Source organism: Rhinichthys klamathensis, unplaced genomic scaffold, assembly GCF_029890125.1.
Source record: "Rhinichthys klamathensis goyatoka isolate OS25496 unplaced genomic scaffold, OSU_Roscu_1.1 h1tg000107l_1, whole genome shotgun sequence".
NCBI lineage: Eukaryota > Metazoa > Chordata > Actinopteri > Cypriniformes > Leuciscidae > Rhinichthys > Rhinichthys klamathensis.
Window position 1 is genome coordinate 663,643 of NW_026606645.1, and position 27,884 is coordinate 691,526.

Below are 27,884 nucleotides of genomic sequence, written 5' to 3' on the forward strand. Positions count from 1 at the left end.
ATTTCTGCTCAAAAATCACAAGATTTAATATAAAACTTTAGGGATGTCCCTGAAGCCAAATACTATGTTCGGAAAAGATATGACACATTCTATGGAGCCCCTAAAGGGACATAGTGATAGAAAAATATATATTTCAATGCTTTTGCATTTTCTCGCAATTATATAGTTACATAATTATATTGCGGGCATCATGAAGCCGCTATCAATATGCGGGGTATTGAAATCACTTTTGAATGCCTGTTTTTTACTTTCACTTTCTAATTCGCGATCTCGTGTACTTGTAAATATTTGTCAATTATGCTCAGGATCTGTTGTGCACCAACTCCTCCAACATCGTCCTGTCAGTCATCTCTCTGAGAACTGATTAACTGAAATCTGATGTAATGTAATGTAACCGACTACCGCAGCAAGCCTGACCATGTCCCTTTAGGGGCTCCGTAGAATGCATTATTAATTTTCCGTGCCTTTCCAAAACCGGATTTAAGCTTCGAGCACATCCCTATTAAAATTAAAATAATTCATTGCAACCGTTATGATTATTGCAGCACATTCATGAGGCTGTGACTACTAGTCCTCCTCATATCATGATTGCACACGTCTTCCGGTCTGGTCTGAGCGAGTGTCGCCCCGCCGTGTTGCGCTTGTGCGAACAGCCAGTCCAGAGGCTCCTGATTTGAACTGTCCGGGCCCTTTGAGTCTGTCAAGGTTAGTGATTCGTTGTCAGGTCCATTGAGAGCCCAGGGCTTGCATGCCAGTGACATGCTGGGGTATTTGGCCATGCGTAGGGGTGGCAGACGGGAGCCCTGGAGGGGCCCGCTGAGAGGGTAGGTCGGTTGGGACAGCTCTCGTATGGAGTCCATGTACTCATCCAGACTCTGCTGAAGCTCGCTTTCCTGGAGCTCTGCGATCGTAGGGAGAAGATCCACAGAGGTCAGCCGCCTCCTGGGCTTCATGCTGGAACTGAGAGAGCGTGTCAAAGAAACACTGGATTATTCAAGCCTGGTTTATTACAATTTCATTACTATAAAAATTAAACCATGAGAAGAACATGTTAATAACATTCCTCTAACATTAGTATTTCGTTTCCTGAGCTTGATCAGCTGTGAATGGAAGAGTATCCGTATCACCAGGAGGTTTATTTGAAATATTTTCCAGGCTGTTATGATTTCCAGGCCTGTTATCATTGTGTTTAGCTGTTTTTGTATAAGTTTGATTTTGCCACATTATCCGCGTTTCCATCCCCCCCCTCCTCCTCCTCCTCCTCCTATACTTTACAGTTCCCGCTGAATTTCATCCTCTGAATTTAAGCTTAATAAAGCCTGAACCTCGTCGTCGGTCCACCAGTCGTATTTTTTAAACTCCATTGTTGGTTTGAATAGCAAACAACTGTTACTGCACGCACCGCAACAGACTTTTAAAAATGGTGGTTGAAATTAAATGCTGCAGAGTCAACCAATCAAAATGCGGCATTAAAGCAGCACTAAGTAGGAATTCCGTTTTTGTCAAACAGCGACCCCTAGAGTCGCTGTGGAGTACTTGTACTGTCGTGAATAGCACTCACGCAGAGATGGCTCGCACTCACGGCCGGATCCCCTCGCACTCACGGCGGCCCGCCGGCCCAAAGTTGCAAGGGTGGTTTTGCGGCTCACAGGCACCAGGGGGGTGCGAGACGACCACCATTCAACACGAAATCAGTATTATAAACATTACAATGACTCCAAAGCTGTTCGGTTAAGGTAAAAAAGTTACTTAGTTCACCTTTAACTCAACCAATCAGCATGTCCAGTGCCCAAGTCCCACCCCTGAAAATTCTTGAACTTTGAAAAAGTACCAGCTCACGAGCAGGGACTTTCTGAGGGGGAAATATTTACCCGGAACTTCATTTAGACCCTGGCTCCTGCGGTGGAAACACAGAGTACCACCCCAAAGTCCCTAGTTCCTGGGGGAAGTTCCTGCGGTGGAAACGCGGCTATTTTCTCTTTAATCAACTGCTAACATTAGGGGAGACCAGGAGCGGCTGTAACAGACTGAATTCATTTAGTCCCAAACCAGCCCGAGTGATTTTAACATTTAATCAGCACATGCTCACTAAAGTAAAGTCTTTATGCAAGAAGACAAAGCATGATTTTTATGGACATTTTGGAGGTCCACTATTTTTTTCCCCCTGCTATTTAAAGTTAAAATTCCTTTGAATTTAAAATAATAAGGATTTTATCTCTAGGTTAACTGTTATGAATGACAGATTTGTTATGGAATAAAAATTGTATGGCATCTGAATCTTTAAAATTGGTAATGAAATATTTCATATTGTCTAGGTTAAGACAATATGAAAGTTTAAGTTGATCATCTATATACTGTTAATTGTATTATGTGTGTGTGTGTCTGTGTGTACTGTTAATTGTATTGCGTGTGTGTCAACGCACACCTGTGTGTTTAGATATGTACACATTTTTAACACGATACATATATTATAGTTTTGCTTATATACATGTTTTTAAATACAAGTAAATATTTTTTATATTTATAAAATAATTACTATTTGTTTAAATCGATATGTATTCTGTGTCTGGGTCTTCTCTATTGTCAAAATAATAACACTGTAAAAAATATTATATGATCAATAAGGTATGACAACACATGTTTTTACATTGCTTTAACTCATCAAAATAAGATTCAACTCATTGTTTTCAGTCAATTTAATGTCATTTAAGTTGCAATGACTTAAACGTTAAAGTTGATTGTACTTAAAAAAAATTAAGGCAGGAACTTTTTTTTACAGTGAAATAAAATATCTATAATCGTATACTATATACAGTACTAGTCAAAAGTTTGGAAACATTTCCATTTTTATTGTTTTCAAAAGTCTCTTACGCTCCTTAAGCCTGCATTTATTTGTTCAAAAATACAGAAAATATTGTGAAATACTATTACAATTTAAAATAATAAAATATTTTAATATACTTTAAAATTCAATATTTTTTTTGTGATGCAAAGCTGAATTTTCAGCATCATTACTCCAGTCTTCAGTGTCACATGATCCATCAGATATTATTCCAATATGCATTCTAATATGTAGTATATTAAAATACATGTATATTCTTACACTACAACAATAAAAAATATATACTAGAGGTTAAGTTGTCTGGTGGAGAATAATTCCTTGTAAAGGCTCACCTGTATGTATATCTTGAGTGTGTTTGTCCAGATCTCTGCCCAGAAGAGCAGCTTCACGAGCAGGTCAGTGTGTCTTGTGTTCTGCTGAGGATTTTACACACAGCCTAGTTAGTGACTTTAAATCCTCTAGCATCCAGAGCGAATGTACTAAAAATAAGCAAAGGAAACCCATGGCTTTAGTGGGTGTGTGTGTGTGTGTGTGTTGTTTTGGATGTATTTTTAACAACAATTCTTACCTGCATGTTATATAACCCTCTGATTCGTATTTTACATTATATAGCACTTTTATAATTCGTTTTTGTATGATATCCGCTTCTCTGATTTTGCATTTCACTCCACTTTATAAAGTACAAGAAGTGTTGTGCAGTATTTGTTGAGTCTTTAATCTTTAGTTTTGAATGCATGTTTTGAGTCTTTTTCTTCATTGACATTTGACTGAACTACTCTGGACTCCTAGTTAGTCTAGTTCTAGTTTTAACAAAAAAAGATGGAATATTTTCATTGTTGTTATCATGATTCACTGAAGATGATTGCGAAACTCACTCCTGAATTTGTGCCATCTCTATTTCATCATCTAGACATATTCCCACAGAGCAAACAACAGATCCTTGGTTCGGATGATTAAAAGACACATGACTGTCAACTATTAGAGTCCCTGCTATTCCTTCAGGGTTTTAATAATACATGTTATAACATGTAGTTCAGGTTACTGTGTGAATTAAAAGACTTAGTTCTCACACCTACGACTCAGAGAAAACATTTTAGTAATGAGCATTTGATAATTGCATGTGACATTTGCAATTACAATATGAGAGACACAATCAACATGAAAGGGTCTGCATTTCCATGTAATAATCGCCTTGTATTGCCCAATATGTGGAAAATAACTAACTTAAAAAACTTAAAAGACTGATTTTTATGTGAATGACTAGGGATGTTTTTGCCGGGAAAATCAAAAGGAAGTGACGGTTACGCACGCTCCCGAGAGTCTCTCTTCCATTCCATGACCTTGTTTGATGTCCATGACACATGAAACAAATACTTATAGCCTACAATATTCAGGCCGAAAAATTTTATATTATGTACTGCAATGTCAATGTGTCATGAAAAGAAAATACACTCACCTAAAGGATTATTAGGAACACCTGTTCAATTTCTCATTAATGCAATTATCTAATCAACCAATCACATGGCAGTTGCTTCAATGCATTTAGGGGTGTGGTCCTGGTCAAGACATCTCCTGAACTCCAAACTGAATGTCAGAATAGGAAAGAAAGGTGATTTAAGCAATTTTGAGCGTGGCATGGTTGTTGGTCCCAGACGGGCCGGTCTGAGTATTTCACAATCTGCTCAGTTACTGGGATTTTCACCCACAACCATTTCTAGGGTTTACAAAGAATGGTGTGAAAAGGGAAAAACATCCAGTGTGCGGCAGTCCTGTGGGCGAAAATGCCTTGTTGATGCTAGAGGTCAGAGGAGAATGAGCCGACTGATTCAAGCTGATAGAAGAGCAACTTTGACTGAAATAACCACTCGTTACAACCGACTCGAGGTATGCAGCAAAGCATTTGTGAAGCCACAACACACACAACCTTGAGGCGGATGGGCTACAACAGCAGAAGACCCCACCGGGTACCACTCATCTCCACTACAAATAGGGAAAAGAGGCTACAATTTGCAAGAGCTCACCAAAATTGAACAGTTGAAGACTGGAAAAATGTTGCCTGGTCTGATGAGTCTCGATTTCTGATGAGACATTCAGATGGTAGAGTCAGAATTTGGTGTAAACAGAATGAGAACATGGATCCATCATACCTTGTAACCACTGTGCAGGCTGGTGGTGGCGGTGTAATGGTGTGGGGGATGTTTTCTTGGCACACTTTAGGCCCCTTAGTGCCAATTGGGCATCGTTTAAATGCCACAGCCCACCTGAGCATTGTTTCTGACCATGTCCATCCATTTATGGCCACCATGTACCCATCCTCTGATGGCTACTTCCAGCAGGATAATGCACCATGTCACAAAGCTTGAATCATTTCAAATTGGTTTCTTGAACATGACAATGAGTTCACTGTACTAAAATGGCCCCCACAGTCACCAGATCTCAACCCAATAGAGCATCTTTGGGATGTGGTGGAACGGGAGCTTCGTGCCCTGGATGTGCATCCCACAAATCTCCATCAACTGCAAGATGCTATCCTATCAATATGGGCCAACATTTCTAAAGAATGCTTTCAGCACCTTGTTGAATCAATGCCACATAGAATTAAGGCAGTTCTGAAGGCGAAAGGGGGTCAAACACAGTATTAGTATGGTGTTAATACATCCTTAAGGTGAGTGTATATTCATTCAAACTATAGTCATATAGCCAAGACTAGCCTATATAGCCAAGTCTCAAATCTACTTATAATCAAACAAACTATCGTAACAGTTTGATTTTAATTACCTCATCTGTCGACATGATGTGCAAACATCCAAATCGCCACGATCAGATGCTTTCTTTGTCGTTTTCGCACCGCATGCAGTCATTTTTGTTGTAGGCTATGACTATTTTTATTTAGAGCGTGCAGCACATATTTACACATTCATCTCAACGTCAGCACCGTGGACGGCGCCGATATGTTTGTTAACAGCAGATTAAAATGTATTTCAAACTTTTTTTTACTTTTAAGCAAAAAACGAAAAATAACTTGTGAAAAATAATAAAGCGACTTGTGATTATAACGGAGAATTGAATCACTTTCAATATCTTGTAAGTTACATGTCCACACGAGCGAGCACGTGCAATAAATTGCTGGCTGCTGTTCACTTAACGGCCACTGGTGTCGCTAATAACAAGGGTTTCTGAATTCTATTGTCACTGCCTATCGTCTTCAGGAAAATGTGAATGAAATTAAGGCTACTCAAAACTCATGATCATTTTTATCCAGTGTGTTATTTATTGATATTATACATTTACATTTAGTTTTACATTGATCTCAATCTCTAAATCTGAGATTACTATAGTTGTCATTTGATTAAAAAAATATCATTTTTTGTTTTTAAAAACAGTTCAGCTCTTGAAAACACATCTATACTGTTAATTAATTGTACTAAATTAACACTTTTAACCAGAGAGTGTTAATTTAATATACTTGCATTCATTTTGATTTTTTTTCTGTTATATTTATTTATTATTGTAATAATTATAACTGAGTATTGTAGTTTATTTGCCAGCTTTTTAAATGCATTCTGTTGAACTGGAAGTTCTGCCCTTATCTCTGAGTCAGAAATGAGTTCTTGATTAGACCATTCATGAAGAAAACACTCAAAGTAGGCTACTTCAGGGATGATATGGAGAAATATTCTGTAACAGGAAAGGAAGCAGCCCGATGATTAATGCATGACACCCGGTACTGACATCTCTAAAGACATGACGTCACTCGACATGCTTAGACCATATTAAGACCTTTCACTGTGACTGTGTCTTGGTTCTGGTAAAGGATTACGAGACATGGGAGGAATTCGAATTCCTGAAATTCTGTGGAAATGCACTGACCTCAAGTCTCTAATACTGCTCCATAAAGGTAGATTATGAAGATGCCAGAGGGTGCACAGACATTTCCGGACTGAACACTTCTGGTGATTTACAGCTGACCGTAGTGCTCATATTGCTTCTCTTTATTATAATTAAGCTCTAAGGAAGTGTTAAAAATGTTTCATGGAAAGCATAGGCTTGCTCAACACACACTCACAAGGAAAAGTTAACTCGGGCTTTACTTGTCACAGTTATATATGCTCAGATTTGGTTTCATTTTCTATCAGTCTGTTTAGTCACCTGTTTTTCTTTTCCTTAGTTCTCCTTCTCCCGCCGCTAATCAGTTTCCATAGATATTCATTTGTTCATCTCAGCTGTTCATAGTTAATCATTAAGTTCCTCTCCTTCCCCTTGTTGGTGTTTGTGCATGGCACACTGTTTAGAGTTGTTGGCTTATGTTTAATAAAGACTGTTGTTATTTATACCTTGTTCTTCATCATTGGACTTAAACCGTTACAATACTACTGTTCTGAATCACTAAAACGTCACTCTCAGGCCGATATTCACCTATTAAATCCAGAGAATTCAAGGCTAAGTGTTTAGGGTTGAAATTAAACATCTTGGTTTTATTTTTAAGACTGACGCCTATAACCATAACATGATATAACATAACCAATTTTCCAAACCGGATCGCTGGGATGGAACCAATATTATTTAATTTTATTTAAAAGAATTGTAAGAACAAAAGTGGCAGAAGCCTGATATTTCCAAAAGAAGTTAATGAGTAAACCAACTTTTTAGATACAATACCGATAAAATGAAGATACAACAGTTGCGTTTCTCTGAACTCATACTGCCGTTCCTATATCAGTGGAGTTTTTGAAAGTGTTTGAGTTAATGATTGAATGACTCACTAGCTTGTTTCATTCTTTAATGAATGCATGTTTTTGATTGAATCTGTTGGAATGATCATGTCGCACTCTCGACGAACCAGCATTTGAGAGCGAATCAGTTCCTGAATGAGTGTTTTTGAACTAATTGCTTGAATGAATAATTTAGGCCTATAGACAGTCACTTGCTGCAACTTACTGGCTTAAAGTCCGCACGAAACAGGAGTTGTGATAGTGTTTTTTTTCCCCTATAGTGACGCATATCCAAATAAAATGGCTTTTCAAGCAAGAAAAAATGTGATACGGGACTTGATTTTGTCCATTGGAAATTGATTGGGTGGTTGTAGTTTGCTATTGGTGTGATGTCATGTGAGTGACATGTTGATCCCGCCCTCGTGCCAGTAAACGCATCATCAGAGAAGAGAAGAGATGTCGTCGCAAGAAGGGGAGCTGTTTTGATTAAAGATTTCGAGGGCACGTGAATTAAAAATGATAATTTATAATAAATACTGCAATATTTCGTAAAAAGATAGCAAGAATGGTTAATGCTGTAATTGATGTCATGGTGACTTTAACTATATGTAAACGGACAAGCAGAATGTTACAAAGAGTGAAAAGTCCCAGTGATACATCAGCACTCTCAGAAAGCTTCTCATCAGATTTGAGGACCGGAAGTAATCTTTCTATGAAATATGATGTACAATTCTAATTCTGACATGTAAACATAAGCATGCAATTCACATTTAAATTGCATGTAAAACATGATTGCTGATTTAAAGAAGGTGAGAAAATAACCTACAGGGAGGAGAAGAAAATGGAGGAGTTGGAGGGAAAGCCTTTTATCTTCACCATGTGGAATTGTATAAACCTGGAACATTCAAATGGACAAATCAGTGGAGCAGAGAATACATATACCAATGTAGAATATAAATATTACATGAAGCAGCCAGCAACATACGAACACGTCAATCCACAGGCTTTGATCTCCATCTGCAGCTTTGTAGGAACAGAGATACCAAACGCTTCTGCTTAGACAGATTCATCTGTAACCAAAAGAAGGAATACTTCTGATTTGATTCCAGTCACCACGGTCCAGACTCCAACAGCGCAGAAAGAGATTTGGTTTCTGAGACGCTATTAGACATGAAACAACTGCTGCTGTAATTGCGTGTTTATGTGTTTCCTCCACAGGCGTTTGATGCGTCCGAGATGAACTTGCTCTGTGTTTGCCTAAACAACATTATTCACAATATGGCTGCTACTGCAATGGACACTTTCACGTCTACAGCTGGATTTATTTGGGCGTTCAAGTCATCTCGTATAGATCGTATTTACGAGTTGAACGCACTTGAACGCCACCACAATGTCGTAAATACCAGTGCCAGCGGGATTTTCTCTAAGCCCCGATCTTTCCGAGTTGTGGGCGTGTCACTGAGAAACATGGCGTAATACCACAATACTTAAATATTAGGCAGTGATATTGTCAAGGTTTTCTATTTACAGCGCAGTTAAGCGAATTGCTTGCACAGAATATGATGGCATTATAATATAACAATGCAACATGTAACGATAAAGTTGGCAGTGGCTTCATAAATTAATTAAAAACATTAAAAAACAGAGTAGCCTACATCTGATGCCAATTTATTTGTTCTTCATTTTCTAGAACAAGAGTTTAAGAACCTTACTGTATTTTTGTGTAATTAATAAGAGAAAGTAGCCTACTCCGCCATCTTGCTCCGACGAAAGTGACTTGAACGCGCCTGCCGTCGTAAACACGACTTCCCACCTCGTACGTACGAACTTCCCAGGAGGACTTGAACGCACCAGCCTATAATGATTAAGAGGAAAAAGTTCAACCCAACTTAAGAACAATGATACATACTTAAAAATAAAACTTTAGGTAGTTATCAAGCACTAGTGTAAAATCCATGCTGAGATGTAGACCGTATAGGCTACACCTTATTTTTCAAAGTGTTTTCTGTAAATGTGCGAGACTAGCTCATATGCAATACAAACTAGTGTATAATTAAGACAATTTTCTACATTAAAATAATATGGTAAGAAATAGCAGTTTTCAATATCAAGCAATCGACCTGTTTTGTGCAGCAAAAAGAACTGAAAGCGGTAAGGTTGGTGTGATTTTTTTTATTTTTTTTATTTTTTTATGCTCACCAAGGCTGCATTTATTTGATCCAAAATACATTAAAAACAGAAATATTGTGAAATATTTTTGCAGGTTCAAATAACTGTTTTCTATTTAAATATATTTAGAATGTAATTTATTCCTGTGATGCAAAACTGAATTTTCAGCATCATCACTCCAGTCTTCAGTGTCACATGATCCTTCAGATTTTGATTTTCTACTCGAGAACCATTTTTGATTCTTAATGTTAAAAATGGTTGTTCTGATTAATATTTTTGTGGAAACCTTTTTTTTAGGATTCTTAAATACAATGTTCAAAAGAATAACATTAATTTGAAATATACATATTTTGTAACAGCTTGGCCTTAGACTTTACTATCATGTTCTACTTGTTAAATTAATAAACTACTTTATTAACATGAACTAGCAATTAAAAGTAATTCTACAGCATTTATTAAGCTTAAAGGACAACTCCGGCGACTTAGCACGGCGTTCGTGGTTCGACTGGTCGAGACTGTTTTCCAAGATGGCTCCTGCCTGTAAACGCGAAGTGTATGTCTTTATAAAGTATCTTCTTATTAAACTGTCTGTACACTTACAAAGTCCTCAATGCTTCGGTTTGCATGTAGGGACTCTCATTTTGCTACCGTGTTAGTGTGGGGCTATTTTGAGCCTTGTTAGTGGTATTAACTAGCGATTTATTTTTACTTACTCTATTCCCTATATACTAGCGTTATAAGCTAAACAGTTTTTAGATATAAAACTCATACATTCGATTATCATGAAAACAAATCCCAGAGAACGGTCGACTCGGTACCAATGTTATTACATCATTTTGCGCCTGAGTTGTCCTTTAATTAATATCAGTTCAAGCATTTACTAATAGGCTACATTACTAAAATCAAAAGTTGTGTCTGTTAAAACTATTTAATGGAACTGAGCTAACATGAACTAACAGTGCAAAGATGAATAAATACAGTAACAAATGTATTGCTTATTGTTTGTTAAAGTTCGTTGATGCATTAATGATATAATGGGATCTTATTGTAAACACTTTTTATCATTTGTAATATTTATACTATTATATAAATTATGATTTTTTTATTCTCTTTGACTTGAGAAACATGACTATATCATAAAGACATCATGAACAAATAAAGTGATAATGATTCGCTGTGGAGAAGAACGCATATTCCCCCTCATCCAGATGTTCCTGCATGTCTCTTCCATGGAACTGAATGTGTTCGAGCTCAAGTATGCTTGGACTGGACCGTTTTGGAGGAGGCGGATTGTAATATGATTCATAACTCATCTCCCCAAGAGAAGCATTATTTTGTCAGCTGTCAGGCGTGTAGTAAATAAGCAAGTTTAGGCTGTTACATGATTTCTTGGATCAAGTTCAGGGTGCATCCATTACAACCGCAGGGGTTTTGTTTAATCCTAAAACTTTTAATAACAGTAGAGTATATATCAAACTCCTTTATTAACTCAATTATGTAGCAACTGTATACTTTTCAGGCCTGTGTGAGGATATAAAATCGAGTTTATCCTATAAAATATCCCGTGACTGGCATTTCCCGTCATTCCCTTAGATTAGGCTATTTGTGGAATGAAAGCAGTCCCCAGCAGAAAGATTAGGGTTATGTCTAATTTAGGAGTCCTGTTACTGTAAATAAGGCCTGGAAAGTTATCCAGGGCTGTCCTGGGATTATCCCCAGCTTCTGTGATAAATCTGGAAAGGGCAGTTCAAAAGATTGGCGTGTGACCTTTCACTTTGTTTGCATTCGGATGTTGTGTAAATGATTACAAAGGGTTATTACTCTTCTCACTTCAGTCAAGAAAGTTTAAAAACCAAATCATTATTTTAAATGCCACACTGCCACCTAGTGACAACAGGGAAGTCCTGAACACATCAAATGCCTTTTTGTTCAGACAACACCTTGTTCAATCCTACAATCAAGACAAATATGGTCAGTTGACCTTTGACATCTATTGGAATTTAGAACCGATTCAACGGCTACACTCAGAATGTATTACAGGTCTAGTTCACTGTAAGGCCTTTATTAACCCCATGGAGTCGCATGGATTACTTGTATGGTGAATGGATGGATCATGGATGGATGGATGTGCTTTTTGGTACCATTCACTCCCATTATAAAGCTTGGAAGAGCCATGATATTTTTAAATATAACTCCAATTGTGTTAATCTGAAAGAAGATGAAGTCAAAGTTCATATTATTATTATTAATAAATTTCTGTATAGGTACATTAATTAACCACAATTTATTTTAGGATTCCAGAAGGTTCCAGAAATGTATTAATCAATAAAGTAACGTTTAAAATGCTGTTTAAGGCATATTTACGTTTTTTTAAAATACTGACACTAGGTGGCAATGTTGCTTATTACTGCAAAATATTTTGGTCTCGAACCTGAGTCTATGCTTTTGATGCATGAAGTACAGAATACAGTCTTCATTGGGAACGATTTAATAAAGGAGCCTATGCATACTGAAATATAATTGACTCAAAATTATGACTAAGCTAAAAAAAGACTCTATCTAACTAAATTTCGAAGATTAGCTACAGTTAACTGAAGGGGAGAAAAAAGAAATGTAAACTGACACGATAGACTAGTAGATGAGAGACTTGGCATGATACATTCATAACGTTTGGTAAATCCACAGCATACTCGAGATAATAAAATTTCCATAGGCTGTCTTTCTGTTCAGTGTGTTATTAGGCTATACGCAATGACAATTGCCAAAATGCCAATAATGAAAAATGTCTCAGGATAAAAATCAATTATCAGCTAAATTATATAGGCTAGCTATGCGGGGCAAGGATTGAAAGTATAGACTATTCTTGTTACGATTTTATTCTTCTTTTTTTCTCACAGTGCAATTTCTAGATCTTCACATTCATATGATCACGTAGCGTACAGTAGGCTAAACTATTACTTTGGCCAACAAATATTGTAATGTAAAATAAAAATAAAACTGTTGTCCGGAGAATACAGTAGCCTAGCCTACGTCATGGTTAAAAGCTTGATTATTTAGTGCACTTGTTATGTAATTGTTTTATGTCTCTGTAAAACCTTTGACTCAAAAAGAACACATTGGAAAAATATGTTTAACTTATTCGCCTATAGTTTAACAAAGAACAAATAAGAGAATAGCCTACATTTAAAATATTGACTAATGAAAACAAATTATGATGTTCTAGATGAGACATTGTAATAATAATATAATTGTAAATGATATTGCCAAATAATTGTAGTCTACGAAACGATTCCATCTTTCGAGTCAAACGTATTTTATACATGTATATTTAATAATTTAATTTAAATGTCACTTGCTTTAAAACCACCTTTTTTTATCCGCGTAGAGCGCAAGGACTCTTTTTGCAAGACACCTGAAAATATCAGGCTACTGCCATTTTCATTAACATAGATCACCCCCACAGATGCCCGACGTAATTGTGAATATCATGTGTAATAGGAATTTGTCACATTGATCAGCCAGTTATGTGCTGCGATGCGGCTGACATCATACAGCGGCGACGGCCGCGGGTGCGCTTCAGTGATTCACACGCGCGCGCGCACCCACACACACCGCCATAATAACAGCTAAAGCTCCGTCAGCATCAGCACCATCAAGACAACCGCAGGGAAACCAGTGAGTATTTGTATTTCATTTCCGACGAAAGACAAATGGTAGGCTGTGTTATTCGATGTCCATTTCGCCTTTGTCGTTGTTTCTAAACGGCTGATATTAGAGAACATAGAATTTATTCCGTTAATTAAAATTTTCCAATCGAAATTCTTTTAGTGCATCGTTAGAATCAAAAACATCCATCATTATCCTGAGGAATAATATCTCGGTGAACGCGCAGCTGTTGCGTATGGTCCATTGTTAGTGCATAATGCGTGTGATGAAATAGGCCTACAAATCGCGTTTTAAGCGTTTGTCCTGAATGTACATGCTGTAGTCGATTATAACGTTGTTTATGATTTGACGAGATTTCAGTGCTGCTGGTCTGTGCCCAAACCCCGGTGTGGACACACACACACACACACGTATGCTGATGTGCGGTACATGTTGGGCATCTCGGATAACCTTGATAGAGCCAATAAAATCCGCCTGTTCTTGGCCTGCTTCACGTGCAGTGTTTGTGTCAGAACAGCAAACATCAGTTTACTTGTTTGAATACAGTTTCAAATATAGTGCGTTGTCTAAAGAACATTATTAGGTGTTAACAATGATGAAAACCAACGGATGTTTTTTCAGCAATCCATTTTAAATTGATAAATTGTACATTTAAAATGCATCATAACATAAAGTAGGCTACTACGGGAAAAACACATTGATTGATCTATGGAATATGTTTGGTCCCCATTTGCAAAGTATGGTTTACATATATAAACAGGGCATATTTGATGCACAGGCTATTCTTCCGCACTAAATGTCACATAAAAAAGTTAATCGTGATTGTTTTGGGGTTTTTTTATAACTCAGTCATATCGCCCTTTCATATCAACATTTTTGGCTTGATTAATCTCTAATATGAACCACATTAAAGAGCTAAATCTGAGCTAATATACAATCTTTACTTAATTCACTCCAAAATGTTTTTAAATTAATCATTTCAATTATGGGAATGGCATATAGGGGCTACCATGCCCGATCACAGCTAGCTTTTTACTGGCCAATGTGGAAAATCGCAAAATGGCTTAATATGGACTGACATTTCCATCTATCACAAGTGGTTATTGTGTTTATATGTTTTGTATTCTGTAGAGAGCTCTATAACAGCCTATTAGGATGGAAGAAGATAACGAGAGAGAGGTAGTTTTCCTCAGTCAGCTAATGAGTAAGACGTGAGTGTGTGTGTGTTGGTGAATTATCACAGTCGTAAGTGTGTCATAATGAGATGAAGAGAGATTCACAGTAACTGAGTAACAGCATCACAGAGCTCCAACAGCAGACCCCTCAGACACAGACTTTTTTTTCCCAAATATAATATCTAATTGTGTGTGTTTGTTTCAGATATGGTGAAACTAGGCAGTAACCTGGCGGAAAAGGTGACGAGACAGCCGTCGGTCGAGGACGGTTTCGACAACATCCCCCTCATCACTCCACTGGAGGTCGGACAGTTACAGCAGCCGTTCCCTGATAAGGTAATTACCGTTCGTGCAGTAGAGAGCAGAACCCACGCATAGAGCCATATGAAAGACAGCAACACACCTCTGTTATTCATTACTCTGCATAGAACTTCATTAAGAGGAAGAATGTCATAGGAAGCCGGAGGTGGACCGGCAGACATCCAGTATCGCTGATACCATCAAAGACAACTAGAAACCACCCTGTTAGATCCTAGCGGATGAAAGAAAGAATTCATATGGCACCATCAAGATTCATTGTCACCGAGTATGATACACTTTGTCACTGAAAGGCTTTGCAAACCATCTGATCTTGCAAACGCACACACACGCTCATGTCAGGACTCTCACAGATGGCTAGTATCTATTCTTAGCTCTGTAGGAGGCTAGTGCAACGGGTGGAAACGCAAAGCAGAGTTTGGATTTAACTTTGCAATGACTCATCTAAAAGATGACAAAATGATATAGTAGCAGGAGCTCTCTGCATTTGTAATGTGCTGAAGTAACATCCTGTGCATCCTACAACACAGGCTCGCTGGGAAAATGTGCCTCTGTTTACATTTTTGTGAAATTCCAAAAAATGAACAGTACATAACACTCACCTAAAGGATTATTAGGAACACCTGTTCAATTTCTCATTAATGCAATTATCTAATCAACCAATCACATGGCAGTTGCTTCAATGCATTTAGGGGTGTGGTCCTGGTCAAGACATCTCCTGAACTCCAAACTGAATGTCAGAATGGGAAAGAAAGGTGATTTAAGCAATTTTGAGCGTGGCATGGTTGTTGGTGCCAGACGGGCCGGTCTGAGTATTTCACAATCTGCTCAGTTACTGGGATTTTCACGCACAACCATTTCTAGGGTTTACAAAGAATGGTGTGAAAAGGGAAAACCATCCAGTGTGCGGCAGTCCTGTGGGCGAAAATGCCTTGTTGATGCTAGAGGTCAGAGGAGAATGGGCCGACTGATTCAAGCTGATAGAAGAGCAACAGTGACTGAAATAACCACTCGTTACAACCGAGGTATGCAGCAAAGCATTTGTGAAGCCACAACACGCACAACCTTGAGGCGGATGGGCTACAACAGCAGAAGACCCCACCGGGTACCACTCATCTCCACTACAAATAGGAAAAAGAGGCTACAATTTGCAAGAGCTCACCAAAATTGGACAGTTGAAGACTGGAAAAATGTTGCCTGGTCTGATGAGTCTCGATTTCTGTTGAGACATTCAGATGGTAGAGTCAGAATTTTGCGTAAACAGAATGAGAACATGGATCCATCATGCCTTGTTACCACTGTGCAGGCTGGTGGTGGTGGTGTAATGGTGTGGGGAATGTTTTCTTGGCACACTTTTGGCCCCGTAGTGCCAATTGGGCATCGTTTAAATGCCACGGCCTACCTGAGCATTGTTTCTGACCATGTCCATCCCTTTATGGCCACCATGTACCCATCCTCTGATGGCTACTTCCAGCAGGATAATGCACCATGTCACAAAGCTCGAATCATTTCAAATTGGTTTCTTGAACATGACAATGAGTTCACTGTACTAAAATGGCCCACAGTCACCAGATCTCAACCCAATAGAGCATCTTTGGGATGTGGTGGAACGGGAGCTTCGTGCCCTGGATGTGCATCCCACAAATCTCCATCAACTGCTAGATGCTATCCTATCAATATGGGCCAACATTTCTAAAGAATGCTTTCAGCACCTTGTTGAATCAATGCCACGTAGAATTAAGGCAGTTCTGAAGGCGAAAGGGGGTCAAACACAGTATTAGTATGGTGTTCCTAATAATCCTTTAGGTGAGTGTACATACAATTCACTTCAGCTTCCAGCTGAATCGAAAAGTAGTGGCAGTAAAACACCAATGACTTTTATTCACACAAATCGTAATTATTATTTTTGTACAATTATTGATTCATGAATACTTATTTTTCCTTGAAAAAAAAAGTGTCATGCCTTAAAAAAGCTTGAATGTAACTACACCTGTGCCTCATTTAGTATACACGTTTCCATGAATATGCAAATTAGCCCCGCCTCCACTCACTCACACCAGCTCAGAGATCCACTCGTTGACGATCACACGTTGACATGATTGGTTACAAGGTAGTTTGTGACGTCACAAACACCAGAGCTTTCAAACCGTGTTTTTGAGACTGTCTTTGGTTCACTGCATTTTTAAGGAGAAAATACTCAGCAATGGTGTTGACTGATGAACTTACACATGGTTTGTCTAAAAACACCACATAGACATATTAACAACATTTAAAAGATTGATTTTCACCACACAGGGACTCTAACAATTTCAGTTAGATTTAGAGCAGGGTTTAGTGTATAGGGCGTTAACTGAGAAAGAAAACCACGTAAAATTGAACTCATCCATTTAAATGAATGAATCACAAATTTGGAGTACATAAGGCTTGGTTGGACTCTACTTTGGCTTTTCAATACTTTTTTTCGACTCATTGTGTGCGAGTCACAAGCTGGTAGACAATCTCAATCCATGTCAAGAACATGATAGCTGGTTGACAAGCTAGAAACCAGCGATGACATTGGAAAACACTGCTACCCGCTTCAGGTTTTCCATTAGGGTTTCTAAAGCTTACTATGAAAGCAGCGAACCCATTCTTGTGGTTTCTGCCCAGCCCCCTCTCATTCTGTTCATTATGTGGAACTTTTAATAGTTCATTCTTTCTCTCTGACTCTATAGGTGATTGTGAAAACCACAACAGAGTATCAGCTGAAGGAGAAGAAGAGGAAGATGTATGTGCCCAGCATCAAGAAGCTAAACATAAACCTTTATGATGAGATGTCAGAGAAGCTCAAGGTAAAGCAGTTTTAAACATTCATCCTACACATCTGTCTCTTTGTTTGTGAGGGTAATCCAAAAATGGGAATAAAAACAGAAGGCATGAGTTCATGTGTGAGTGTCTGTTTTCCAGCTGACTGGGTTGATCATTATTACCTTGGCGTTCCTGGCGTGTCTGCTGCTGTTGGTCATGTATAAAGCGCTGTGGTACGATCAGCTCGGCTGCCCCGAGGGCTTCGTTCTCCAGGTAAACACACTAGCTCTGTCCCTGCTGATGGAGATCATCTGTGCTCTACTTTAGAAACCATTTTCGGTCTGAAATGTAGATGACCGATCACACACTGCATTGAGCTAATGTCTGCACTTGTGGCTTTAGTGAGAACTAGCCTGTGGCTAGTATGACCCTAGCATGCCCATATGACATCTCAACATGATTTTTTTTTTCTGAACGCATCCTACTTTTCCACTCTCAGGGAAGCGTCTCCGAATGGTGGTATTTTAGCTACCAGTAACACAGAAAATTCACTAGGCAGCCTACTAGGTTTTGGAGCAGAGCGATTAAGTATTAACTGAATCTTTAGTTCGTGTGATATTTCGTTTAACATATTTAGTTCACAGCTCAGCCAAGCTTAGTCGTCTTCAGACAGCATCTAAAGCTTTGTCGGAGTGTGAGAATGTCTTTAATTAGTCTGAAGCATGACTAAACTGTGATTAAGGCCTGCAGGGGTTTCCACCTCTCCCCCTTTGATGCAGATACCACTGCTGTAATTAGCGTGCCACACTAATGTAGCGTTGCTAACTTGAAGAGCGGGAAAACTGCCTCTTGTTAAGATGGAATGAGGTTTATGGAAGCGTTGGCATGTTGACGTCTCTTGATTGACGCCTTTCAGTCACAAAACGCCTTATTTTCTATTATTTTGCTGCGGGATGGATGGGTAACTGTAGGCACTCTTTGCTCAACTGTCACTTTATGCTTTTAAGCATCTGTTTTACAAATTGGAAATGTAATAAACCTTTCATAGTTCGCATTCCATAGAAATAGTCAGAGCCACATTGAGAGTTTTTTTTTATATAATTTCTAATAATAATAATTTAATAAGTTCTGTAAGCTTTTTAGTTTTGGTATTAGTATGTACTTTAAGAATGTTCCTTTCTTCTTTTTGCATTCTATACATAAGAATATGTATTACATGGTAAATTAGTTGTTTTTTCAACATTGACCAAAAAAAAGGTAGGTTGAAGACATACTCTGCTCGAAATATTACACGGCCAAACTTCTCTTTTATATTATAGAATGTACATTTTGCACTGTATGCAAATTTTCTGTATTACAGAAAGCCCAGATGATCTACTATTTTCTCAAATGAGTATTTTACACCAGACCACACTGCGTGGAGGACAGTTTCCCACAATGCAATGTACATTTTCAAGATAACAGATGAAAATAATATGTAATTTTAGAATATATTTTTACTTGGATGGAGATGGAGATAGAAAGACTTTGTCCACTTACACAATATCGATTTCCCCAAATATATTCATGCGTGTAAATGGAAGTGTTTCAGCGGTTTGTCCGCTTTACCGATGCTACATCAACAGGAGCGCAGAGCTCTGTGACATTCACCTTTATGTTTGATTTATTAGAGAACCTGCCTGACCTTCTCCGTACTAGTTAATGTATTCCCGTCTAACCTTTTATTTGCAAACGTCCACTTTCTGATCCAGCACAGACACTGCACCCCGGCGGCTCTGGAGATGTACTACCCTGAGCAGAGCTCCAGGGGCAGCTTGTACACCGCCATCACCCACCTCAACCAGGCCAAGAAGAACATCCCAGAGCTGTCCCCTCCCTGGCTCCCGGTCATGAAGGACGACGTCAACCACCCCGAGAAGTAACTCTTTCATTCATCTGAAAGGGTTTGTGAGGACACAATCCAGAAATGTTCATGGTGACGTCAATCGGAAAGGGGTTTGTGTGTGTGTTTTGTGTTTAATATGTGGGGAATATGATGCGAATAACTATTTAGATTAACTGTGACGCACACAAATGTCTGAAGTGAAGCCTGTGGGGGGTTCCCAGGTTTCTACTTTCTCAGTCTTTTGCAATACAAATGCTTTCAGCCACTCCGACTTCTACTCCCGATGCTCCATACCCGTTTAGAAGAAATCTAGGATGATCCGTTTTAAATGTCACTGCGCCACGTTTTCCGATGGCACGTCTCATTGTAGGTTTAGTCGTGCTGCTTGTAATTCTGCGACGTGTTAGGCGTTAGTTCTCGCTTATGGTTTCATTTGGAGTCATTTAGATTAGTGTAATGAACTGTGCATTGGCTGTGAATCGTGCTCTAATGAACTGCAGTGCATCTGAGAAACAAGTGCATTGGCAAGAAAAAGCATTCCAAAAACTCCGATCTTTTTCCCTAAAATCAACTCGAACTACTGATTGTTGTCTTCAAGCAATGTGTCTTTGATTTAGAAGAGAATAGTGACTTACACTGGAGTTTTGGTTTCTTTTTTGTACATTTTACTAAATGAGATCTGACTTTTGATCGTGAGGACGAAATGATTGGTGCAAACGGTAGATTTTATACACACTTGCATGCTTGCCTTGTTCCATCCTAGAATTTGAAAAATGAATGTAAATTGGAATAATGGTAAACAACCATTTTTAGGTCTTAAAAAATTGTAAAATGTTTCTGTTTGTTTGTGTGCTGAAACATTTACACACTAAGCACCAGCAGCTATTTAAATGTTTAATTAATGTTATACGTTTTCAAGAGAAAGTTCAAGAATGTGATCACGCCTCATGAATGTATAAACTTAGAATATGTTTCCCCCTTTGTTCACTTATTGTGCTTTATATTTATCTATGGTGATCTGTATTATTTTTTTCAATGGCTGTAAACATGTAAAGTTCTAATGTGTATTTATTTATGTATTTATCTTAGTCATTTGCAGGAGAGATGAATTGGGGTTCTTGTAAGGGTCCGCAGATGAAATCATAAACCCTGCAGTATTACTCATTTCTGTGTGCGACAAAAATTCATCCATCCTCAATGGATAATAACAGAATAAAGGTTTCAGTATTCACCAGCGCTGTGTTCTGTCATTGCATTCGAGTTTCTGTTGTACTTCTAATGCTGTATAGGTTGCCATTCAGAAAATCCAGACCCTTGATTCTAAAACTGGTGCTGTAAATTAACAGGAAGGCATAACACATCATTTATTAGTAGCAGTCAGAGGTGAACAAAGTACACAACTTCCTTACTTGAGTTAAAGTACACATGCTACTGGTCAAATATGACTTTTACAAGTAAAAGTTGTAAAGACCGATTTTTACTAAAAGTAAAAGTACAGAGGTACTCGTTTTTAAAAGTACTTAAGTATCAAAAGTAAATGCATTGTTTTATTATTGTTGTATGTAATACTTACAGTACCTTATGCCTCTGAAGCAACTTAGTGAATACACCAGTTATAGCATCTGTGGAATAAAGAGCTTTTAAAAGGTTATAAAACCTATAGAAATTAAACAACTGACTTGACAAAAAAAAGACAGCCGTAATCATCATCTTTTTTATTTATTTTTAACAGTCCTACCACCCCCAACAAAAGAAGTACACATCTATGAAGTGAAGTAAAAAGTACGATATTTGTCTTTCAAATGTAGTGAAGTTAATGTAAAGAGTTTCCAGAAAAAATAACACTCAAGTAAAGCACATACTCAAAGTGTAGGGGTTTTTTTCCACTTTTTTTCCTTCACTTTTTATTTTTTTTTATCCAACAAACTTTAGTAGTATAGAATTTATATCTTAATAGATCCAAAAAAAAAAAGTAAAAGAAAAAACAGACAAACATGCCAGAGTGTACAAATTGATAAAAAAAATTTATATTCATTCGAGATATGACAAGGCTTTCTTGTTGACACTGTTCTCCAGACTGGTGCAATAATCCTTGATCTCCTGAAGAAAATGCATAAAATTTGGCTTGGATCCTGACCATTTCTTTCTATCCCAAAATAATAAAAAGTTGTACAATAAAAGCTAAATTATTATTATTACTTTCATTGGAATAAAACATACCACGTTAATTAATTTAATTATAACATGGTTTCTTTCTAATGAAATTTTCCACATCCACCAAAAGAAATGTGTGTATACAATCACAAAACAGATGGATAATAGATTATTTTTCTATTGAACAAAAATCACATGAATAATCAATATCTAAATTAATTCTCTCTAACACCCTTTTAGCTGGATATATACCATGTAAAATGTCTTTTACTTTATTATTTAAACAGTATGCTTCACAATACCAAGCTTGATTCCAGTTTATATTTCTAAATACACTAGTCCACAATGAGCTTTTATGAGTAGCTGTTTCACCTGGTAAAATATACCTAATATGTTTATTAGTAGGCTACAACTGTGTTTCAGAATATCAATGTCTCCTAGAAACATGCTGTCTTTATATATTACCTCAGAATAATCACTTCCACAAGTTCTAACGAAATGTATAACTTGTTGAGGTATGGCGCCAAATACAAGAGCATACTCTTTTGGTGTAACTGGAAACCCACATTTACCCAAGAATTCACTATAAGATAATAACCAGATAATTACCATTTGAGTTTGTCTATAGCTGTCTAACTAATATAATATTATTTCCATACCAACTATTATTAAAAAAAAAAGTGTACTTAAGTACAGTACTCACGTGAATGTACTTTGTTACTGTCCACCTCTGGTAGTGGTATATTTACAGTCATTCTCAGTGCATTTCTTAATCTTAATCAGCTCTAGAATAAAGTTATTGTCCAGCTAAAGTTAGTTTTGATTGATTGATTCACTTCCGTTGCAAAGATCATTAGTTATTAACTTAGGGGCCGCTAACACGACACCGTTCTAACAGAAAACACTCAACGCGCTCCGGCCGCAGTGCCTGGTGGCAATGCGAAGAATGCAAACCCTGAAAAATAGATTCCAAGGTGCAAGCCTAAAAAAAAAAAAAAAAAAAAGGTTATATCTCCGCAAACCTCAAAAACGCATCACGTGTTTAGCCTATAGGTATGCGCGTTTGAATATATTTGTGTGCAGGTGTGTAGTCCTTCTTTACAAACCAACCCTCAACAAACTACTTGTCTGGCCTTAAAAATTTATAATAGAGAATTATTTATCACTTCGGCGTAGTCACGTGAACTGGAATTATCCCAACAACGTTTTATCTGTACAGAGGTAAAGGGAAGGAGGCCTTCACAGGGAGGGACTAGCGACACTTCAGGACTGCGTTGTCGTCGTGTCCAGGCGCAGGTCCTTCATCAGATCTGGATACGGCCTGGATCCGGCGGACTGCGGTAAACCTCGGAATAAACAGAGAGACTAATATTAGCGTAGACGCCATCCTTCTTATGATGTAACAAGTACATCAGGATTTATGGGAAGTGTTCCCGGTTCCGGCTAACCTATATGCCGCCTAACATTGAATTATAGAAGTCTATAATGTGTTATGTGTATGCTAGGCCAAAGAGATGTGTTTTTAGTCTAGATTTGAACTGACAGAGTGTGTCTGCTTCCCGGACAATACTAGGAAGACTGTTCCAAAGTTTTGGTGCTAAATAGGAAAAGGATCTACCGCCAGCAGTCAATTTTGATATTCTAGGTATTATCAACTGGCTGGAATTTTGAGATCGCAATAGACGTGAAGGACTATAATGCGTTAAGAGCTCGCTCAAGTACTGCGGAGCTAAACCATTTAGTGCTTTGTAAGCAATCAGCTATATTTAAAAATGTATACGATGTTTAATAGGGAGCCAATGCAGTGTTGACAGAACCGGGCTAATATGGTCATGCTTCCTGGTTCTGGTAAGAACTCGAGCTGCTGCGTTTTGGACCAGCTGTAGTTTGTTTATTAAGCGTGCAGGGCAACCACCCATAATAGCACTACAATAATCTAGCCTTGATGTCATGAACCCATGAACTAATTGTTTCCGCATTTGTCATTGAGAGCAAATGACGCAATTTAGATATATTTTTAAGATGGAAAAATGCGGTTTTACAGATACTAGACACGTGACTTTCAAATGAAAGATTGGTATCAAAGAGCACACCAAGGTTCCTAACCGACGACGAAGACTTGACAGAGACGCCATCAAGTGTTAGACTATATTCTAGGTTATTACATGAGGAAGTTTTTTGTCCAATAATTAGAATCTCTGTTTTTTCAGAATTAAGTTGTAGGAAATTACTAGTCATCCAGTTTTTTATATCAGCTATGCATTCCGTTAATTTTGTGAATTGGTAAGTTTCGTCAGGGCGTGAAGAAATATAGAGCTGAGTATCATCAACATAACAGTGTAAACTAATGCCGTGCTTCCTAATGATATCTCCTAAGGGTAGCATGTACAGAGTGAACAGCAACGGTCCTAATACTGAGCCTTGTGGTACGCCATACTGAACTTGTGATCGATAAGACATCTCTTCATTTACTGCTACAAACTGATAACGGTCAGATAAGTATGATTTAAACCATGCTAATGCAATTCCACTAATGCCAACATAATTTTGGCAAAGTGAATTGACATGACCATGAACAGAACATTTTTATTAACTAACATTAACAAAGGTTTATAACTGCTGTAAGAATGTATTGCTCATTGTTAGTTCATGAATTTACTAATGTTAACAAGTTAGACCTTATTGTAAAGTGGTACCAGTAGTATTTAACAATGGTGATGGTAAAAATAATAAACTAAATAAAATATTTCATTAAAAAGGATTGAAGTTAATACAAATTTAATTTAATTTAATTAACAAATGATATCAAAGGGAAAAACAAAACTCAAACCTTAAATTATATAATATAGTGTATTTGTCAAAATATAAAAAACGTGACTTATTCATATTTTAATTTTAAAAAGTTTTTACATTTTTATAGACTGTATTTTATGTAACTTATATTTAAACAATTTAAAGTCACCATGAAATTTCCACATTTACTAACACATATTTAAAATCAAAAGTTATATTTGTTAACATTAGTTAATCATGCAATGTGAACTAACATGAACAAACAATGAACAGCTGTATTTTTTATTAACTAATGTTAACAAAGATGAATAAATACTGTAACATTATTGTAAAAATGTATTTCTCGTTGTTAGATCATGTTAATTAATACATTAATTAATGTTAATAAATTAGACCTTATTGTAAAGTGTTACCAATTCATGTGCCCTCATAATCTATAATTAAAATACCTTCCTCTCCCTCTTGCATCTCTTCTCTGATGACGTGTTTACTGGCGTGAGGGCGGGATCAACCTGTCACTCACATGAGATCCACCAATAGTAAACCACAACCATCCAGTCAATTCCCTATGGACAAAATCAAGTCCCGCTCTACATTTTTTTTCTTTCCGTTTCACTCTAAAGACTATCACAACTTCCGTTTCATGCCGGCTTTTAAATATAAAAAGAATGCATTTAAAAAGTAAAAAGCACACACAACTTTCCACACAAGACTCAAATATCATAAAACCTAAAGAACACACAGGATTTCACACCATGTTCCTTACAGTCCCCATTGTAATTTACATTTTCATTCCTTTTGCTGTACTGTTGTGCAGCCGCTGAACCCAATAAATTGTTAAAAAGTAATTATATGAGAATTGCATAGTCAGCACACAGCTGGTGTTGCCAGGGGAAAGGGCGTTCATTTGAGTGAGGGTGTAAAGTGGTTGTGGGTCAAACCCTGTTTGAGGAGTGTGTGTGTGTGTTTCTCAGTAGGATCTCCCGAATACTGGCGCCAGGAGAGAATGCCTTTCTCTCTCTCTCTCTCTCTCTCTCTCTCTCTCTCTCTCTCTCTCTCTCTCTCTCTCTCTCTCTCTCTCTCTCTCTCTCTCTCTCTCTCTCTCTCTCTCTCTCTCTCTCTCTCTCTCTCTCTCTCTCTCTCTCTCTCTCTCTCTCTCTCTCTCTCTCTCTCTCGCTCACTGTATCTCTTTAACTCCTCTCTCACGCACATACTTGCAGATAAAATGAAGTGTCAAAATACTCAACTCAGAATGACAGCCTACCCAGTGAACTGTCCAAACTCATTTTCTGCTGAATCCTCCACAAATACCTCACAATGAAAATAAGACAAATACACTACCAGTAAAACATGTGTCTTTTCCTATTTCCTTATGTTGCATTGTGGAGTAATTATTCAGAACTATATTTATTTTACTTAATAAAAAGAAGGCTTGTTTTTGATTTGACTTTATCTTCTGTTACACAGCTCACTGAAAGAATCTCACTGTGAAAACTCAGTGCCACCTACAGGACTTTTTTTTTACAGTCACTTGATGTGGCACTGTATTAGCAAACTTGTTTTTTGTTTTGCTTGTTTGTTATGCTTGTTTTGCTTTGCTTTTTTGTTTTGTTTTCCTTTGCTTTGCTTTGTTTTTTGCTTTGTTTTGTTGTTTTGTTTTGCTTTGTTTTGTTGTTTTGCTTTGCTTTTTTTTTTTTGCTTTGTTTTGTTGTTTTGCTTTGCTTTTTGTTTTTTGCTTTGTTTTGTTGTTTTGCTTTGTTGTTTTGCTTTGCTTTGTTTTGTTGTTTTGCTTTGTTGTTTTGCTTTGCTTTGTTTTGTTGTTTTGCTTTGTTGTTTTGTTTTGCTTTGCTTTTTGTTTTTTGCTTTGTTTTGTTGTTTTGCTTTGTTTTGTTGTTTTGCTTTGTTGTTTTGTTTTGCTTTGCTTTTTGTTTTTTGCTTTGTTTTGTTGTTTTGCTTTGTTGTTTTGTTTTATTTTGCTTGTTTGTTATGCTTGTTTTGCTTTGCTTTTTTGTTTTGTTTTGTTTTGCTTTGCTTTGTTTTTTGCTTTGTTTTGTTGTTTTGTTTTGTTGTTTTGTTTTGCTTTGCTTTTAGTTTTTTGCTTTGTTTTGTTTTGTTGTTTTGTTTTGCTTTGTTTTGTTGTTTTGCTTTGTTGTTTTGTTGTTTTGCTTTGTTGTTTTGTTTTCCTTTGCTTTGTTTTTTGCTTTGTTTTGTTGTTTTGCTTTGTTGTTTTGTTTTGCTTTGCTTTTTGTTTTTTGCTTTGTTTTGTTTTGATTTGTTTTGTTGTTTTGCTTTGTTGTTTTGTTTTGTTCTATTTTGACCATGACAGTTTCTTCAAGTTAGTTTTTCTTACCTCAATAGTTCTTCTTTTTCATTTAGTTAGATTTATACTTAAAACAAGAAACTAAGCCAAGGTAGACTGATATAATATATACTTGTATAATATATAATTATATACTTATATAATACATAATACATACTAAGTATAATAAATATACTTAATTCTAAATATCATCTTAAGTCACCATGGAATCAAAGTTGACACTTCTTATTTTATTATAAAACTATAAAATTCTTAGTTGTATGGAATATTGCAACATTATATCATATTTCATGTTCTGGAAAAGAAGCTTAAATTATATATAGTATAATCCATTGATGTATGATAATCATGTGGCTTTGGAAGAGTTATTCAAATTACCCAATTACATTCGTTTTAGTTTCTATAGTGTATAAATGCGCCCGTACTGTGTGTAGCATCTGTGATTTACTGAGGCTGTAAAACCACCTTCAATTGAGAAGTGTTGACAGCCTCTGGTTTTTCCGTTGACTTTCCGTTTCTATAAATGTTCAAACTGCGTAAAAAGTGTGTTCTTGTTTTAGCACTATGACAGGGAGTTTATTGCCGTAACAAGAGAACCTCCTGACCCTTTACAGGCCGCGCAAAAAAGCCCTTTCATACGTCATGCACGAACCGAGTCTCTCCGTTTGATCGTTTGCCCTTCAAGTAAAGGCCATATTGCAGTCATAAAGGGATCAATGAGAAATCAAGTGACTTACAACTGTCAAAGCATAATAACAGCTGGCAGGCCTGTCGTGACACTGGGCAACTGCCAGTGTACAGTGTGTGCGCTCTGTGTTTTTATTGAATGTAGGATCTGTTTTGAATGACTGTCTGAATGAATGTCTTTAAGCTGCTTAAGGGCAGCATTTAGCCCTTGATTTATTCGTTTAGGAACGGCTTGGCGTGGAATCCTTTCCCAAACTCTGCAGTTTGCAGCAATTTATGCTTCAATGAGGGAGAAACCCACAGAAACAAATATTTGGGTGTGCTCCATAATGAAATGGCCATATTTGTACTGATTATATTGAGTCATAAGCCAGTT

General features: G+C 37.2%; 2 protein-coding genes across 2 annotated transcripts in view; one reads left to right on the forward strand and one right to left on the reverse strand.

Annotated features, from left to right (window-relative positions):
- The window catches only part of caly (calcyon neuron-specific vesicular protein), a 159,714-nt gene extending 138,926 nt beyond the window's left edge, over positions 1-20,788 (forward strand). The window contains exons 2-5 of the mRNA XM_056253545.1: positions 14,770-14,900; positions 17,597-17,713; positions 17,829-17,942; positions 19,421-20,788. Coding sequence (XP_056109520.1) covers positions 14,772-14,900; positions 17,597-17,713; positions 17,829-17,942; positions 19,421-19,591 — 531 coding nt within the window. The 5' untranslated portion in view covers positions 14,770-14,771 and the 3' untranslated portion in view covers positions 19,592-20,788. The remainder of the gene's footprint in view (positions 1-14,769; positions 14,901-17,596; positions 17,714-17,828; positions 17,943-19,420) is intronic.
- si:ch73-6k14.2 (protein DEPP) lies at positions 372-3,277 on the reverse strand. The gene is made up of 2 exons (XM_056253546.1): positions 3,175-3,277; positions 372-960 (listed from the first exon to the last, which is right to left on the reverse strand). The coding sequence occupies exon 2, from the start codon at positions 951-953 to the stop codon at positions 537-539; it is 417 nt and encodes a 138-aa protein (XP_056109521.1). The 5' UTR covers positions 954-960; positions 3,175-3,277; the 3' UTR covers positions 372-536.
- Positions 20,789-27,884: the final 7,096 nt, after the last annotated feature.